This window comes from Microcebus murinus, chromosome 8 (assembly GCF_040939455.1).
Source record: "Microcebus murinus isolate Inina chromosome 8, M.murinus_Inina_mat1.0, whole genome shotgun sequence".
In the NCBI taxonomy this organism is placed as follows: Eukaryota; Metazoa; Chordata; class Mammalia; order Primates; family Cheirogaleidae; genus Microcebus; species Microcebus murinus.
In genome coordinates, this window is record NC_134111.1 from 96,236,382 (window position 1) to 96,254,956 (window position 18,575).

Below are 18,575 nucleotides of genomic sequence, written 5' to 3' on the forward strand. Positions count from 1 at the left end.
TTTCCCTGATGCTTAGAGATGTTGAGCATTTCTTCATATGTTTGTTGGCCATTCTTCTGTCTTCTTTAGAAAAATTTCTGTTCAAGTCCTTTGCCCACTTTTTAATGGGGTTATTTGATTTTTTCTTCCTAATTTTCGTGAGTTCTAAGTATATTCTAGTTATCAGTCCCTTATAGGATGCAAAAATTTTCTCCCATTCTGTAGGTTGTCTGTTTACTTTCATGACTATTTCTTTGGCTGTGCAGAAGCTTTGTAGTTTGATCATGTCCCATTTATTTATTTTTGTTGCTGCTGTGATTGCCTTTGGGGACTTCTTCATAAACTCTTTGCCCAGGCCGATGTCTAGGAGAGTGTTTCCAACTTTTTCCTCTAGAGTTCTAATAGTTTCATATCTTAGGTTTAAGTCTGTTATCCAGCGTGAGTTGGTTTTTGTGAGAGGTGAAAGGTGTGGGTCCTGTTTTAGCCTTCTACAGGTGGCTATCCAGTTTTCCCAGCACCATTTATTGAAGAGAGATTCTTTTCCCCAGCGTATGTTTTTGTCTGCTTTGTCAAAGATGAGATGGCTATATGAGGATGGTTTTATATCAGGATTCTCACATCTGTTCCACTGGTCAATATTCCTGTTTTTGTGCCAATACAATATTGTTTTAATTACTACAGCTTTGTAGTATAGTTTGATATCTGGCATATTAATGCCTCCCATTTTGTTTTTGTTGCCTAGAATTGCTCTTGATATCCGGGGTCTTCTTTGGTTCCATACGAAGCGTAAAATTATTTTTTCTACATCTGTGAAGAATGCTGATGGGATTTTAATAGGTATTGCATTGAATCTGTAGATCAGTTTGGGTAGTATAGACATTTTGATGATATTGAGTCTGCCGATCCACGAGCATGGTATGGATTTCCATCTGTTTACATCCTCTGCTATTTCCTTCCTCAGTGTTTCATAGTTCTCCCTGTAGAGGTCTTTTACCTCTTTGGTTAAATATATTCCTAGGTACTTTAATTTCTTTGTTGCTATTGTGAAGGGAATTGAGTCTTTGATTTGGTTCTCAATTAGATTGTTGTTGGCGTATATGAATGCCTCTGATTTCTGTGTATTAATTTTGTATCCTGAGATTTTACTAAATTCATTGATCAGTTCCAGGAGTTTCTTGGTTGAATCCTTGGGGTTTTCTAGATACAATATCATATCATCAGCAAACAGTGAAAGTTTGATCTCTTCTGCCCCTATTTGGATACCTTTGATTCCATTTTCCTGTCTGATTGCTGTAGCCAAGACTTCCAGCACTATGTTGAACAGAAGTGGAGATAGTGGGCAGCCTTGTCTGGTTCCAGTTCTAAGTGGGAATGATTTCAGTCTTTCCCCATTCAGTATGATGTTGGCTATGGGTCTGTCATATATGGCTTGTATCATTTTTAGGTATGTCCCTTCTATGCCTATTTTCTTAAGTGTTCGTATCATGAAAGGGTGTTGAATTTTGTCAAAAGCTTTTTCTGCATCTATTGAAAGAATCATGTGGTCTTTTTTTTTGCTTCTGTTTATGTGGTGAATTGCATTTATAGATTTACGTATGTTGAACCATCCCTGCATCCCTGGGATGAAGCCCACTTGGTCGTGGTGGATTATTTTTTTGATAAGTGTCTGGATTCGGTTAGCTAAGATTTTGTTGAAAATTTTTGCATCTATATTCATTAGGGATATTGGTCTGTAGTTTTCTTTTTTTGTTGCATCCTTTCCTGGTTTTGGTATCAGAGTAATATTCGCTTCATAAAAGGTGTCGGGGAGGTTTCCGTTCTTCTCGATGTTGTGGAATAGTTTCTGCAAGATAGGTACTAGTTCTTCTTTGTAAGTATGGTAAAATTCAGGTGTGAAGCCATCTGGACCGGGACTTTTCTTTTTAGGGAGATTTTTAATTGCTGTTTCTATTTCAGCTGTTGAGATTGGTCTGTTCAGGGAATCTATTTCTTCCTGGTTGAGCCTAGGGAGGCTGTGTGTTTCTAGAAATTTGTCCATTTCCTCCACATTTTCCAGTTTGTGTGCATAAAGATTTTTGTAGTATTCATAAATTGTATCTTGTATCTCTTTGGGATCAGTTGTGATATCTCCTTTTTTATTCCTGATGGAGCTTATTAGAGATTTCTCTTTTCTGCTTTTCGTTAGCTTAGCCAATGGCGTGTCAATCTTGTTTATTTTTTCAAAGAACCAACTTTTTGTTTTATTAATCTCCTGAATAGCTTTCCTGTTTTCAATTTCGTTTAGTTCTGATTTGATCTTGTTGATTTCACTTCTTCTGCTGGGTTTGGGGTTGGTCTGTTCTTCTTTTTCCAGCTCTTTGAGTCGTTTCATTAGATTGTCTATTTGTGATCTTCTTGTCTTTTGGTTATAGGCATTTATGGAGATAAACTTTCCTCTCAGAACTGCTTTAGCTGTGTCCCAGAGGAGTTGATAACTTGTCTCTCCATTGTCGTTTTCTTCATAGAACTTTTTTATTTCCGTCTTGATTTCTTCATTTACGAAGTAATCATTTAGTAGGAGGTTGTTTAATTTCCACGTTTTTGTGTAGAAATGTGAGTTTCTGTTAGGGTTGATTTCTAGTTTTATTCCACTGTGTAAAATTCAGTTTAACCATTCATCAGCCTTGCTTCTACCCTGAATACACCCTAGTTTGTCCATATCTCCCTTAAAAATGTAACCCCTGGGACGAACACCCTCCAGGAGTAAGAACTCAGTACTCCAGTGAGTGGCTAGAGGAGGGAAGAGTCTACTGCCTGAACATGACCATTTTAGAAATCCCACCTAAAATTCCACTGGGGCCATCCGGCCACCCTGCCTGTCTCCACACTGAGCTTACAGTCAACTAACGCCCATTGCCTTTTCCTCATGAACAGCTACTAAGTTTTCTCCAGTACTTCTTATCTAGCTTTTCGTTGGTGGTGTTTGTTTATGTTTGATGTAAGGGCAGAGCTTTCACATTTATCTTTCTTAGACAACATCTTGTTCCTTTAGGCCCATGCGCCCAGCGTGAGATCTCTCAGGGCCTACTCTCCCCCTCGGCACGTTGGCCGTCTTCCCTAGCTCTCTCTTAGCGGTGTGTTCACAGAGCCGATTCCCCTGTTTACATCAAATTCTTGGAGACAGATGTTAAAGAGATGAGTGTGGTCACTACTGAGGTCTACTCCGTGCCAATGGATAGAAGAATAAAAAGGCACAGTCCTTTGCCCCGGAGGAGCCTATGATAAGGTGAAGGAGATAGACACGGAGACAAGCTTCTTTCCATGCTGTGGGGAGAGGAATGGTGAGGGCTGTGGCTACACACAGGAAGAGTATTTGGTCCAGTCTGCAGAGGGAAGGTGCCCAGGAAAGGCTTCTCCTGGAGGAGATGGTGCCCGGCTGGAGTCTTGAAAGATGCACAGGGGTTACCCAGAAAAACAAGGAAAGTAGGGGTGGGGGAGCCCAAAGGAGAGGAGCCTTCTGATGAGTGTGTGTGAGTGACACGACACACAGCTCCGTTACTGGAGGTGAGCAGGGAACAAGCACATATCAGCTGGTGACTGGAGGGCTAAGCAGGGTTCAAGCCACGGAGGTCTGGTTTTCTAGACTAAGAAGCAGGACATCATTTATTTATTTGGGAAACATTTACAAAGCAGCTGTGTGTGCTCAGAGTTCTCTGGAAGTTGGAATTAATCCTCTAATGAACTGCCTTTTGATCTGGCCATTCACCAAGCTTTAAATCCATCCCGGCTGCCCTATGCAGCAGCCATGCTGTCCACAAAGACAAGGTGGAGAGATCTGTGCTGTGACGGTTCATACGTAAATACAGAACATCTATGATGTTACTCTGATTTCCTCCTCTACTGACCTCATTAGCAATGGGTAATGAAGTACTTTGCATGACTTATTGTTAAAAATCATGTTAAGTCCCCAAGCTCTCTTGGTATTTGGTTCCAGAATCTACCTTTTTAAAAAAATTTGTTTTGAAAAATGACATATTTGCCCATCTCCAGTCTGTACATGCTTCTCTTGTTCTCCACGGTTCTTTGAAAAGTGCTGACACTGATCCATGAGCACGTCTAAAGTCCTTCCAAGGACATGGATGTGGAAAGTCTGGGTTGGAAACATGAACCTATTTAAATTCTCAGGTGCTTTCATGGTCATTCATAGACTTCTGCGTTTGCATTGGAAAGAAAATTCTTGATGGATATCTCAACTGGCCCTGTGCCCGTCCTTAACAGCTCTCTCCTTGCATGGAATACCTCCCTCCTAGTGCCAGGGTGGGGCTTGGCACCAGGTCCTCCTCCACATTTACCTTTGCCTCAAGAGAACAGGCAGATGCCAGAAGCCAGAGTTGTGTGTGTGTGTGTGTGTGTGTGTGTGTGTGTGTGTGTGTGTTATGGGGGAGGGGGTGTCTCACTCTGTCACTCAGGCTGGTCTTGAACTCCTGGCCTCAAGCCATCTTCCCACCTTAGCCTCCCAAGTCTCTCGGATCACAGGTGCAAGCCCCCCATGCCTGACTCTCTCTCCTTGTTAACTTCATACCGCCTTATCCAAACAATAGGACTGTTTCTTCTTTGGTCTTCTTGCTCCAAAGACAGCTAGTTCAAAGGCTAGTTTTGTTCTTGGCATCTTTCATGACCTTCAGCTCATTGTTTTCAAATAATAGCACTGCCTCAGTTCATACGGATTGTATAAGAAGAGATGAGAAGATTTAACATACATTTTGACATATAGTTTCCTCCCTTCTCCTCCTATGGCTTTGCTTGAACATCTCATGGCTACAAGAGCAATCCATGTGAGCTTCACAAGAAGGGAGCACCTTCTTCTGGCTCAGATTATTACATCTGCTCCAAATGTACCTGTCAAAAACTCTTCTGATGACCCCCTACCCTCCCATTCCTGGACATTTTACTTTTCCCACCACCCTGATCAAGAATAATTTATAGCTCTGCCAGCTTAGTGAGAACAATGCTTGGGTGCTACAACTCAACAACAACTCTGTTGCTTTTGTAAGAATTACAAATACAAAGTAGAATTTTTATTCTGGCACTGTGGTGCCTATTCTTGAAAAATCTCCAAATACTGGGCAGTTCCATTTAGGATACAGAATATCCAATTACATCCAATACTAAAACAACATATACTAACATTAGGAGGGATGTTTGCTTTTGGGCTTAAGGAGAGTTTATTATTATTTTTTTATTAAATATTTCATTTTATTTTATTTATGATAGTCCTAAGGAGAAGTTTAAATTGCCAGAGGAGTTATAGATAACTGAAACACTTGATTGAAGGTAAAAATGATGTCTGTCAACTTTAACTCATTCTCACCCAACAAAATATTATATCCTATTTGCTTTCAAATAAACTGCTATGAATATTGTGATTTTTAAAATCTGTCTGTGGTTCTGTTCCTTTTTATCTGAAATACAGGGAGCACCAGGTACCCCAGGTCTTCCAGGGCTCAGAGGTGATCCTGGATTCTATGGGTTTCCAGGCGTGAAAGGTACTGTTTTTGTGCACTGTTCTTTACATGCAAAGAAGCATGATTCATATTTTAGGGCACACAAATGTTTATTGAACTCCTACAGTCACCATAGACGGGGTTAGTGCAAAGAGGACCTCAAAATGAGCGAAGAAGGAAGACTCCACCAACACCCAATCCCATGTGGCTTAAAAATTAAAACCCTAATTTAAGAATATAAACCACAGAAAAACTAAAAACAGAAACAAATTAATCAGTGGTAAAGTGGTTACCTTTGAGAATATTGATATGTGTTGGGGTGGGGGATGGGAAACAACATTAATATTAATAGCATTGTTTTGAGTTGTTTATTTTACCATGTGCATGTATTACTTTCATACTTGTTAAAAGGCTGAAAAGTCTAAAACATCATTCACCAAACTGTTCATGGGGGGAGAGTAATTAACCACTTCGGTACCAGCGTCGATGATTGTCGACAGCCACAGATGAACGCGCGCAGTGGCTTTAGCCGACAGCCATGATATGACTTTTCTAATTTTTCATTTATCAAAATAAAATTGTGAACATTTAAAAATAACGTAGTGAAAACATATATGTCTATGTTACCTATTCTGATTTACATTACAAGTAAAGCTGCCTGTAAAGTAAAACAAGCTTTCAGTGCTTTAAAGTTTTCCTCATCACACAAGAGCAAAACAGATTCGTGGTCAATGCACAGCACACACTGTCGTGCGGACTGTGAGTGCTGGCTGTGGGCAAGGTTTCGCGGCCGGTGAGTGCCGGACCAAAGTGGTTAAATCTTTATACACAGAAATAAAAATGTATAAGCATTTTTATTTTTATGGGGCATCTGTATTATATTTTTAATCCAAAAGAAAACTCATATAATTTTCGGGAGGTTTTAAGGTAAAATATTCACACACATAAATTCAAACTTCAGGTTTCAGCACATAGTTCTCAAGTCTCCCCTGAGTGTGCTATGACTTTAAAGTTTTGAATATTTGATTCATTGTCTTAGCTTGTTAATTACTCTGGTATTATTTTTGTGTTGCCTGGAGTTTATCATCAAAGACTACAGAGATGCTAAATAACAAGTATAACCAATGTGAACAAAGCCACATTTTCATGAAGAAAACCTTTTTCCAGGTTCCAGGGACAACAAGGTGTACTTAAAAGAGGTCATTTTGAATGCTTTCAACTGCTGACTCTTTAAGAAGCAAATTAAGAATAAATCAAAGAACTGATTCCTAGGAGTCTCATGAGACATGGGGGGGGGGAATTCTGACTGGCAGGCTGCCCAGGAAAAATGTATAATGCCCATCACTTGCTCAAGTCTCAGAATGTGAATATCTAAGCTATGAAAACTATATAAGGGTTCACTAAAGAAAGAAACATTCTAGTAAAATATTTAGAAGTATTTAGAGGGGAAATTCTTAAAATCAGGTTTTTTTACATATGTTCCAAGGAACATATTCAGTTATGCTCTTAGATTTCAAATAACACCATGAGCTGGCACTACTGACAAGTTTGTACTTCTTTATTTGGAAATTTTAAAACCTGGAAAGCAAAAACATTTAGGTTTCTTCTGGTGTATATAAGTAAATATTAAATACCTTCCTCAAGTTCTGCTATCGAGTGGGTAATTTACAGTGTAGTAGCCTGTTACTTTTTGGTACTATAATTATTTTATTGTATTTCTACTATTCATATCATATTTGGTATTAAAGTCTTTCTAAGTAAGCAGATAACATATCTACAACATTTCAAGATTCTTTAAAAGACAGTATTTCTCCAAATAAATGGCTCTTGGTAATTTTATTTGTGTCAAAGACTATGATTGAGAAAGAAATCTTACCACTTTATTAGTTTACATCAAAGCAGATATTCTATATGTGTTTAAGAGAATTCCTGACAATAACCTGAGAAAGGGAATAACGATAACCAAGCAATATGTTTCACCAGGAGGTGCTGAAATAGGTTTTAATGTGAGCTTGTATTTTACCTAAAATAGTAAATGGTTTCTGAACTCAAAAAGTGAACTCTTAGAAACCCTTCCCCTTCAATGCTAAATACAAATTCTTAGTACAGTAACGCTACATTTAGACTGATTAAACATGATAGATTGGGTCCAAATGAAATGTCAAAATCCACAGGAACATAATTAAGTTGTAGCCATTGTCACAGACTTCATAACTTCCAGTATTTATCCTTAGAGTTGATCATCAATCCGAAGAGGTCAGGAGTTCAAAACCAGGATGAGCGAGACTCCGTCTCTACTAAAAATAGAAAGAAACTAATTGACCAACTAAAAATATATGTACAAAAAATTAGCTGGGCATGGTGGCACATGCCTGTAGTTCCAGCTACTCGGGAGGCTGAGGCAGTAGGATCGCTTTAGCCCCGGAGATTGAGGTTGCTGTGAGCTAGGCTGACGCCACGGCATTCACTCTAGCCTGAGCAACAAAGTGAGACTCTGTCTCAGAAAAAAAAAACAAAAAAAAAATCCAAAGAGCTAGGAAACCTATTGTTTTAAGTGGAATCACACTGTTTTTCTTTTCTTTTCATTTTTAAGGAGAGAAGGGTAATCCAGGATTTCCAGGATTAATTGGGCCTCCAGGGCCAATTGGACCAAAAGGACCACCTGGTAAATATATTTCTTTACTATTGCTCTCCATGAAGAAAGGGTAACTCATCAGTGAAGCTGTCTTCTTCTTCTTTTGTTTATGTCAATAGGTGTACGTGGAGACCCTGGCACACTTAAGATCATCTCCCTTCCAGGAAGTCCTGGGCCACCTGGCCCACCTGGAGAACCAGGGATGCAAGGAGAACCTGGGCCACCAGGGCCACCTGGATACCTAGGTGTGGGACTGGCAGCATTAACTTGGATCACTAGGAAGTGGTTGAAAAAAAATGCCTGCAAAGTGCTTTGGAAGCACATGATACAACCTCAAAATGTTAAATATTATAGTGTTTTTCACAATCAGTTTTAGGATTAAGCTCATTTTACTTTACTTTATCAGCAAATAAAAGACCTTTTATTTAAAACTATTTCTAAATGATTTCCTGAATATGCCTGAGTTCTGTGAATTTATACTTTTTTTAATACTTTGTACAGCAAAGTATTAGAAAAAATGATTTTGAAATCTTTTCAAAATATTGATGTTTAGAAATGGAACCTCTCTATATAGGCTTAGCATATTGTAAAAAATTTTTGAATGATTATGCTCTAAGTTTGTCTGAATCACCTGGGAGATAGGAAAGATATTACTTATTAGTTTGATCAATATATGGGCATAGTGAATCCCGGAAGAACATAAATCAAAATGGCAGTATAAAATTTTAAACTGCTGTATTTAATATAAGTGTAGTTCATTTTTGAGAGTCTTTGTTTCTGGGAAGTAGGGGTAACGAGTTGGGTGACCAATCATCCCGGCTTGCCCAGGTCTTCCTGGGATGCAGGACTTACTTTGGTGAAACTGGAAAAGTCACATGTTAACGGATGGTTTGGCTACCTTACCTGTCATCCAATATGATGATATGCAATGCAGTGTTGGTGTTTGCCTAGGACCTTGTGGGCCAAGAGGTAAACCAGGCAAGGATGGAAAACCAGGAACCCCTGGACAAGTTGGAGAAAAAGGCAACAAAGGTTCTAAAGGAGAGCAAGGTAAACGAAGAGCCAGCTTATTTCCTTCACTGAAGAAATGCTGTTTCGATATACTGAGAAGTTTTCTTTGAGGGGGTGACTGCATAAGTAATCTAGGCCTTTCAGTTTGTGTTGTTCACATTAGAGCAAAGGCCAGGGACCAAATGTTTATTTGGAAGAAGATGTAAAGTCAACAATTATGGGAATACACTGTTCTTCCTACCTTTTAGCTGGGCAGATGTGCTCCAAATCTTTAGCTTATGCACAGTTTAGCCAGAGGACAAATAGAACTAGTGGGGGTTCTATTTTTAGAAAGGCTAATACTATTTTAAGAACTTATAGGAGTTGTTAGTGATGATGAGAAGAAAATACATAATCTTTTCTCAATTCTCATAAGGTTGTATTTGAGACACTGTCCCGAAACATATGACTAACAAGAGAAAAACAAATTAATTTTAACAAATGCAGCGCACATCACAAGAGAGAAACCTCAGTTTAAAAGTATCTCCCAAGGCAGTAGTTTGGAGTTCTGCTTTACATAGTATTTCAACAAAGGACAATAAATCTTAGCACAGTGACAAAAAAAAAAAGGAACAAGCAGCTTCAGGCTCCTAAATGTGGGAAAACTGTGGGACAGTCATAAAGTTTGCTCTCAGATTCCTCTGGCCCAGTTGGCAGTGTGTCTGTGAGCTGATAAGCAGCATGAATATATATTTCTGTCTTTGCAGAAAAGGGGGGGCAAGAAGAGAGCCCCCCCACATTTTCAGTGTCTTTAACTCAACAATCCTAGATATTTAAGGGAGAAATATTTTAATTTTCTTCAGTTAATAACTACTTAATCAGAGTCAGAAAAATATTACCTTGATATGCATACAAAAGCAAATTAGTATCTTCACTTAGGAAAGCCATCTTTTAACTATACCATTCTTGAACACAAGTCAACAATTCATGTGTGTCCCGAAAAGGGGCCACTTAAAATATGTTTCATCTTGAATATAAGCTATATGTGTCAGTTTGATACCTGGATCAAAATCTACCTTCTGCAAAAAGTTTCAAAGTGTCCTTCTGGAAAATACCTACATGTCCAAATCTTACATTTTTAGGACTGCTTACTTAAAATTGTAAATGTGATTTCCCAATTTATTGACATAGATATGTTTAGATCTACTATAATGAAACTGTAAGGACTAGAGACTTAAGTTTTTGAAAATTCAAATACGATGCTCACCTTATGAATTATAATATTAATTGCATAATTACTTATGATTTAGTATTGTCATGAGTGCATATTAGAGTACTAGCAATCATTCAACTTTCTTTAAAATGTTTTTCAAAATGGTAAAAGAGAAAAGTCTTATTAATACTGCTATTAACTTAAAAATTGCAATGGCCAAGGCTAGGTTTCAAAATGGGGCAGCAGCAAAAGCAAGTGTACTACAAAACAAATTATGTTGAGAATTATTAGCCAGTAGTCAGAGTTAGCCCAATGCTATGGAGGCTTAATAAGAATGATAAAGGGATGCAGGAGTCAAGTTGCACTGGCATAAACTGATAGCCTTGGCCCCTTTCCTGGAGATGCAGAATAGCCTTGGATATCACATATTTGCACAGAAGCTCACCTCTAGTTCCTGTCCAGCTCAGCTTATCACTGTACAATTCCTGTGCAAAGGTCCAGAGGCATCTTTTGCTCAGGCCAATTATAGCCCCCTGTGACTGAGGGCAGGGGTTAAGAAAAGTGAAGAATGAGTGAGTGTCTCCCCTATGTATTAAAACTATGGCAATTTTGGACTTTTCAAGTAAGACATGAGACTTTGAAGAATTTGGATGTGGCCAATTTTTAATTTCAAAAAACAGGTCAAGGTCCCTGGAGAAGACTAGGGTGGGCAGAATTCAGAGAAGACTGAAAAAAATATATAATGTTGTGACTTTTACAAATTTTTGTGAAAAGTATTCACTTCTGAGTCAGGACTTGTGACTGCCTGACTCTCTCACTACTTGACTCCCATGGCATGGCTGTTTGTGGGTGAGAACAATATCTCCCTTGACACTGTAGGCCAAAGGTTTAACAGGGTCTGCCTTCTCTGTTCTTCCTTAGGAAATGAAAGGACCATGGCCCAAGTCAGTTGGGGAAGGGAGGGGTCAGGGTGTACTGGCCGCAGAAATGGATGGGGGTAGGGAGGTGGTAGCCAATGCCAATATCATAAATAATACCTATTGGATAAAGAAAAAGAGAGGAAAGGTCAGGTGGAAGGGACAAAGGATAGCTCACTGATCTTCCTCTAGAGAGTGACAAATGTGGATTAGCCTATTCCAACTGCAAAGAAAAAAAACAAAGTATATAAATCACTTTGTTTTTAACTCATATAAATAAAAGAAACTAATCTTACAGTAAAAAAAAAATCTTTTCTCATTTGCCTTACAAGTTGATCAAAAACTTTCTTGAAGTTTACACCTTTAAAAAGAACTTTAAATGTTTTCTGTGATTGTTTTCGAAAATGTCAAAAGCATAAGTAAATTTTTATTATCCACTTGAATAGACTTTCAGGTTTTAGAGATTTGACTTGATTTACTTTTCCCTTATATTATAGGAGGAGCCATTCACTTATCTATAAAAGATGTATATAAGACCTACCAGATGAGGCCACTGTGTTAGGCATTATAGGGAAATTCAAAAACCTCATAAGATACAAACAAATATCTATAATAAGAAGCACTGTGTGTTAAACTGCTTAACACTTAATAATATTGTTTGGCCATTTTATAAGCCACTCTTCTCTAGGATTCCTTTCTATATTTGGAGCTATATATGTATATGTGTGTGTGTATATATATATACTATATATATATTAAATTAGTACTTTGGAAAAACAAGTTTCGTATTTTGTTTGTTTTGTAACATTTATAATGTGTTTTTTGAAGGACCACCTGGATTAGATGGATTGCCAGGTTTGAAAGGAAAACCTGGAGACATTGGATCACCTGCAACCAGAACAACAAGGAGAGGCTTTGTCTTCACCCGACATAGTCAAACAACAGTGATTCCTTCATGTCCAGAAGGGACAGAGCCACTATACAGTGGGTTTTCCCTTCTTTTTGTACAAGGAAATGAAAGAGCACATGGACAAGACCTTGGTAATGTCCCAGTCCTAGTGTCCAGTTGTAGTGTTCCATATGCAGGTTGTAAATATTAATAGCAGGGGGTGCTTCCCTCTGAAGTTAAGTATAAACAACCTTGAGTAACTTCCAGCATGTTTTAAAGAGAGTAAATAAAATGACACTGGCCTAATGTCTTAATTTTTATTCTGGAATGAAAAAGGCTGGAAGGAGCCTAGCTCGTGAATGCCAGCCTACCTCATCCTGTTCAATGGGAACAATTTTCACTTCAACCACCTATCTGCTTTTTAATCTTACAAGTAACATCTTTTCTAAAGCTCTATGTGGTTATCAGCTATTATGTTCATATTATAACTGGGAATATTTTGAAGCAAAAACATTGTCTCAACTGACCTAGACCAGCCCCTAAGTTCTAGACTGATTAGAGAGAGCCACAGGAAGTATGAAGGGTGGGGGGAGAAAGAGGATTTGTTTGCCTATTGGATCTTTGATTTCTATCTGTATGAAAACTTTTCAATACTACATTTTGCAAATAACTCTTTTGTGTTGTCTTTGTCCAGTTTTTGCCAAAGATTATGTTTTAATTAGCCTCTGTCTAGCAATGATCTTGAAAATAACTTTAACTCACTGAAAGTGATACTCAGTCTGTTTTATTAGGAACTCTTGGCAGCTGCCTGCAGCGATTTACCACAATGCCATTCTTATTCTGTAACATCAACAATGTATGCAGTTTCGCATCTCGAAATGATTATTCATACTGGCTGTCAACACCAGCTCTGATGCCAATGGACATGGCTCCGATTACTGGCAGGGCCCTTGAGCCTTATATTAGCAGGTAAAAATCTAATCCCTTAGTTTTGCAATAGGATCAAGGGAATCACTTCACTTGGAATGGAATGTAAGGCAGCACATCATGTTGTAGAAAGTGGTGAGGCTGCCACAGTCTTTGTTTCATGTTACAGATGCACTGTCTGTGAAGGTCCTGCAATCGCCATAGCCGTTCACAGCCAAACCACTGATATTCCTCCATGTCCCCAAGGCTGGATTTCTCTCTGGAAAGGATTTTCTTTCATCATGGTAAGAAGAAAAGGGAATAAGGGATTTATAGTAAAGATTACCTGTAGAGTCTTACTGGGTAAAATGTGGCCCCCAGGATTGATGCTGCCCGATGTCAGTGTATATAATATGCTGTAGGCACTTGCTTGAAAATCTGCAACTACTTGTTTCATTTTTTTACTTTTAGTTCCTTTTGGTAAACAATAGAGCATTTTAAAAAATCGATATCTCCAGAGGAGATTATCTACAAATTCTAAAGCATGACATTTATTATAGGTGAATAGTAGCTAATCTTTACCATGTGCCATGACTCTTCTAGGAGCTAGGATACCAGGAACAAAGGGTCCTGTTCTCATCGCACTTACATCCTAGTGAGGAAGATGGACAAGCAGCAGGGAGACAAAACAACAATAGCAATTACGAGATTTCAGGTGGTGAAGGGTACTGGGAAGGAAGGAAGGCAAAATAAGGGGAGAAACTGTGACAGGGATAAGGCCACGGAAAGCCTTTCTGAGGTTACGTTGACGCAGATCCCAGCACAGGATAGCCAGTCAGATATGGGGCAAGGAGTACGCCAACCAGAAGCAGCAGCTTTTACTTTCTTTTGGGTGATTATCCCTCAACCTAGAAGAGACCTGGAGTATTAGCAAATCTCGTTAATGAAGGATAAGAAGTTTAATTTATGCTTTCTGGGATTTTAAAATGTTCTTATTGTCTTACATTACAAAAAAAAAAAAACTAGAGAATTGAAAATGTGAACCCCAAATGGACAGAATTTTTATTCAGATATTTTTTACTGTGATAGTTCACAAGTGCAGGCTCTGAAGGCGCTGGGCAAGCACTGTCATCCCCTGGCTCCTGCTTAGAAGAATTCCGAGCCAGTCCATTTCTAGAATGTCACGGAAGAGGAACATGCAACTACTATTCAAATTCCTACAGTTTCTGGCTAGCCTCATTAAACCCAGAGAGAATGTTCAGGTAACTATTCAATGTCAAGTTTAATGTGATGATTCAGTTGCAGAACTATTCCAAGTCTGCCTATGTTAGCTTTTCTTTACCTATGTGTTGATGTACTCACATTTTAAAAAAATCCCCCATGCCCATAAAATCCTGTTTACCTTGGCACTCCCAGTTTACAAGTGTTCTTGAATTTAATGGGTAGCCATGATTTAATACTACTGCACCGATAAGGAAAAAAATGTGTTTTGTCATCACTAAACATTTAATATTTATATATAAATTTACAGTAAATTACTGAATAAAACCATGAAATGATCTGCTAAACTTTTTTGTTTGTTTTTAATAAGAAGAGGGGTTCAATTTCCTTTTTTTTTTTTTTTTTTTTTTTTGAGACAGAGTCTCATTCTGCTGCCCTGGCTAGAGTGCCATGGTGTCATCATAGCTCACAGCAACCTCAAACTCCTAGGCTCAAGCGATCCTACTGCCTCAGCTTTCCAAGTAGCTAAGACTATCGGCGTGCACCACGACACCTAGCTAATTTTTCTATATTTAGTAGAGACAGGGTCTCGCTCTTGCTCAGGCTGGTCTCGAACTTTTGCACTCGATTCTCCCACCTCAGCCTCACAGAGTGCTAGGATTACAGGTGTGAGCCACTGTGCCTGGCCTGCTAATTTTAATTTACTGTATTTACTTGTGTGTATTAATAATTTACTTATGAATAATGCAAATTATTTAAATTATTCAAAGGGTGGGGATAGTCTTTATTACAAAAAAGATGATATGTTTTCATCAAAGCCTATGTTTCTTTAGTGCTACTGAAATATGAGTAAAATTATAAAATGCCAACATATATACTATTTCAGAGATACTCCCCTTCCATAAAGGGTGATATTGCTGTAATAAATTTTAGGATAGCTATCATATTGATTAGTAAAACTCAAACCCAGCAAGTATTCCCTTTTTATCTATAAATCAATGATATTTTTTTTTGGTTTGTTTTTATTTCAGAAAGCCTATTCCATCAACTGTGAAAGCTGGGGAATTAGAAAACATAATAAGTCGCTGTCAGGTGTGCATGAAGAAAAGACATTGAAGAAATCCAAGAAAACTGTACTATTTTTCATCCTAAAAGAACAAAGTAATGACTTGGAACATGCTTTTATTTAGATATTTTTCTCTAACCAAACAACACTGCTCTATGATGGCTTAGTACAAATTTTCAATTTGTTTCCCCATATAACAAAGCATTTCTTTTAAGTTAGTTCTGTGCTCTTGGTCTCTAAATCTGTGCTATTTCAAAGTTCCCTGTAGCAAGGCAGCAACTTTTCACAAAATATTATTGAAAGTGTATTCTTCTTGTATCCAATGCACTATCAAAATGGTGACTATATAAAATCTGAATGCTGCAAGTTAAGAAATATTTGGTTCACTGGATTCCCAACATTTGTCCTCTTCTCTATTCTAGTCTTTGAGACTCAGGGAGACTAAATTAGTCTTAGATCGCCACCCAGCCACCCCTTCCTGAAACATTAGACCCTGGGTAGAGAAGGAAATGGGGGCATAAGGAATACTAAGGCATCATGAATAGAACTGGACTTTCACACCTGTTGAGTAACCTAACAGTTAGCCTTAGGGAACACAGAATTGACTTGAGGTTCACGGATTTTCCAGGACTCTTTCAAACATACCCAAGACTAAAGGCAAAAGTGGAGGTCCCTGAATGGAACCATAATAGCCTTAGAAATACTGTATGGTTTTGTTTTGTATTTTTTAAAGAAATTTTTGTTTGTTTATTGAATTCATTTCACTGCAGCTATAAAGCCTGCTTGTATTCAAAGTAGATAAAATTTTCCCCTACTGAATTAATTTTAACAGGCTGTTGTTTCACACATACTATGAAATGTATCCAACTTTAACTTCTCTTTTACAAGCACACTCATATGAATAACAAGGACATTACTCCTGAAATGTGCACTTTATCCCCATCCCTATAAATGTTGGTGCATGCATACCTTATATAATTGAATAGTTCAATACTCCATGAACAAAACTTCAGGCATTTTTTGGCATATCGGGCTCAGAACATTTTTTCTTTGCTCTAAATATTTCATTACTCTGGGTTTCATAGATTTATATTCCTTTGTTACTTCTCTAATTCTTCCTTTATAAAGAACATGTTTTTATGTTATGTATTCTTACAAGCATTATTGAAAGAGTCCACTGTTTAAAAATCTTAATGTACAAATTGTATAACTTGGCAGCTGTATGTCTTAAAACTTGATTTTGAGTGTGTTCATGCATTCTCAAGGTTACTAAATCCAATTTAACAAGAATTTTATTCAGCATCAAGCCATGTCCCAGGCACTGTGCTAAATTCTAAATCTAGAGAGAGAGAGAGAGAGAGAGAGAGAGAGAGAGAGAGAGAGAGAAAGAAAAGAGACCTGTTTCTGATCTACTAACCCAGAAAAGGTAACTTATTGTTCTAAGACTCTCACATATGTAAGTTGCTCCCCTCCTCCCCTTTTTTCTTCCTTTGTCACTGTTTTTATATTTTATCATCACAAATCAGCAGGCCTGAGTCAAAGTTTAAAAATAAGATCTATGCCCAGGGAAAACCCAGGACTTCAAGCTTCTCTTAGTTATCCAAGAAGCTAGGGTCTGGACAATGTTAAGAAAACAAAGAACTACAAAACATTAAATACCATTTATACTTGATGATAGCACTATTTGATGAGTCTTAGAGGCCAGGCATCATGAAACAAAGCCTTGAAGATGCTTCTTGATCCACCTAGGTGGAGTTGGTGGTGCTGATATTTAAATTCAGGCTATTGCTTCAATCTCAATTGCTTTGTAAGTGAATACATGATGCCAGAAGACAGCACAGACTGTGACCATGGTTTACATTCTTCACTGCTCACGTGATTGCTGTCAAGTCATTTTTACATCTAAACTAACATGTGCAGCATTTTACTTAGACTCATCTAATATTAAAACTTTTCTGCTGTAAAAATGTTCTACTGTCCCAATTGTACTGTAGTGGCATATAGGGAGAGCTAATCTCTGCACACCTTCTGCAGGCCAGTAGTTCTCAAAATGTCTGGGAACTTGTTATAAATGCAAATTCCACAGTCTACTCCAGAACCACAGAATCAGCAACTCTGAGTGTAGGACCCCCAAACTGTGTTTTAACAAGCCTTCCATGTGATTCTGACGCTTTCTAGAGACTGAGAATAACTGCTCTAGGCAAACACCCAAGAAATGCTACGGGCAGTTCCCAGGCAGGGCTGGCTACACTTGCTCCACCTTTGCCTCTTTTTAAAGTCCAGAATCACAGATGACCTGAAGATAATCTGCTTTTACTCATGAGTAAAAGCCCAAGATTGGTGCTAATGCCAAATGACTGGCCTCCGCTAGTCCCCAGGCTTCCTTCTTCTCTTGCCCTCTCATCAGTATTTACCTTCTGAGGAAGACAAGTGACGCTAATGCCTTAAATTCCAATGAAGCTATACGAACAGTTGTTCAGTCATACTTCTAAGACTTCACTTAGAAGTACTTCGGCATTAAAATATCACTCATGTGCATTATTTTAGAGATAATTATGAATAGCTTATAAAAATTATGAAGATGTAACATTACAGACAAAATGTAAGAAACTTGTTTTTTTTAAATTTGAGGCTTCAACCTTGGAATTTCACAGTGTGCTAAAATAATGGATTTCTCAGAGGTCTTTCTGCAAGATAAACATTATTAAGTAACTTATTTATAAAAGTATTAAAGTAATGCTTAAATTTGAATTTTATTGCTAACTTACAAAGATTTTCTATGTATCAAATGTAACTGCTACTAAACTTAATTTAATATTTACTCTATAACCAAATGAAATGTATTTAAAATATATTGAATATTTTATATTGTTATATCCTGACAAGATTATATTTTAATGTACTAATATTTCTGTAATTATACCTAAAATACTATTTTATTGTATTGCCTAAGAATAAAATTGAAAAAATTGTTATCTGGTATTCTTTTTTCAAAATGAAGATAATTTGTTTTTGGACTGTAAAAATAATAGATGTTCACTGTAAAAACATTAGACAATACAGAAGTTATGAAGAACAATATAAAAATTGCCATGATCTAGTATTCGCCCTCACCCAAGAAAATTGTTAAATTAAGATATATTCCCTTTCAGATTTTTTTCCCAATAAATCTACTTTTAAACAAAAATGAGATAAAAGCATGCTGTTTGTCACCAGATTTTTTTTAAACTTAATACATTGTGGACATATCTTCACATCAATAGCCCAGAATAAACC

General features: G+C 37.6%; 1 protein-coding gene across 1 annotated transcript in view; it reads left to right on the plus strand.

Annotated features, from left to right (window-relative positions):
• Positions 1-15,437, plus strand: part of COL4A3 (collagen type IV alpha 3 chain) — a 64,584-nt gene extending 49,147 nt beyond the window's left edge. The window contains exons 40-48 of the mRNA XM_012749406.2: positions 5,432-5,504; positions 8,056-8,127; positions 8,217-8,342; positions 9,049-9,147; positions 12,046-12,258; positions 12,898-13,075; positions 13,203-13,317; positions 14,102-14,274; positions 15,265-15,437. Of these exons, the coding sequence (XP_012604860.2) occupies positions 5,432-5,504; positions 8,056-8,127; positions 8,217-8,342; positions 9,049-9,147; positions 12,046-12,258; positions 12,898-13,075; positions 13,203-13,317; positions 14,102-14,274; positions 15,265-15,349 (1,134 nt within the window). The 3' untranslated portion in view covers positions 15,350-15,437. The remainder of the gene's footprint in view (positions 1-5,431; positions 5,505-8,055; positions 8,128-8,216; positions 8,343-9,048; positions 9,148-12,045; positions 12,259-12,897; positions 13,076-13,202; positions 13,318-14,101; positions 14,275-15,264) is intronic.
• The last annotated feature ends 3,138 nt before the right edge of the window (positions 15,438-18,575 follow it).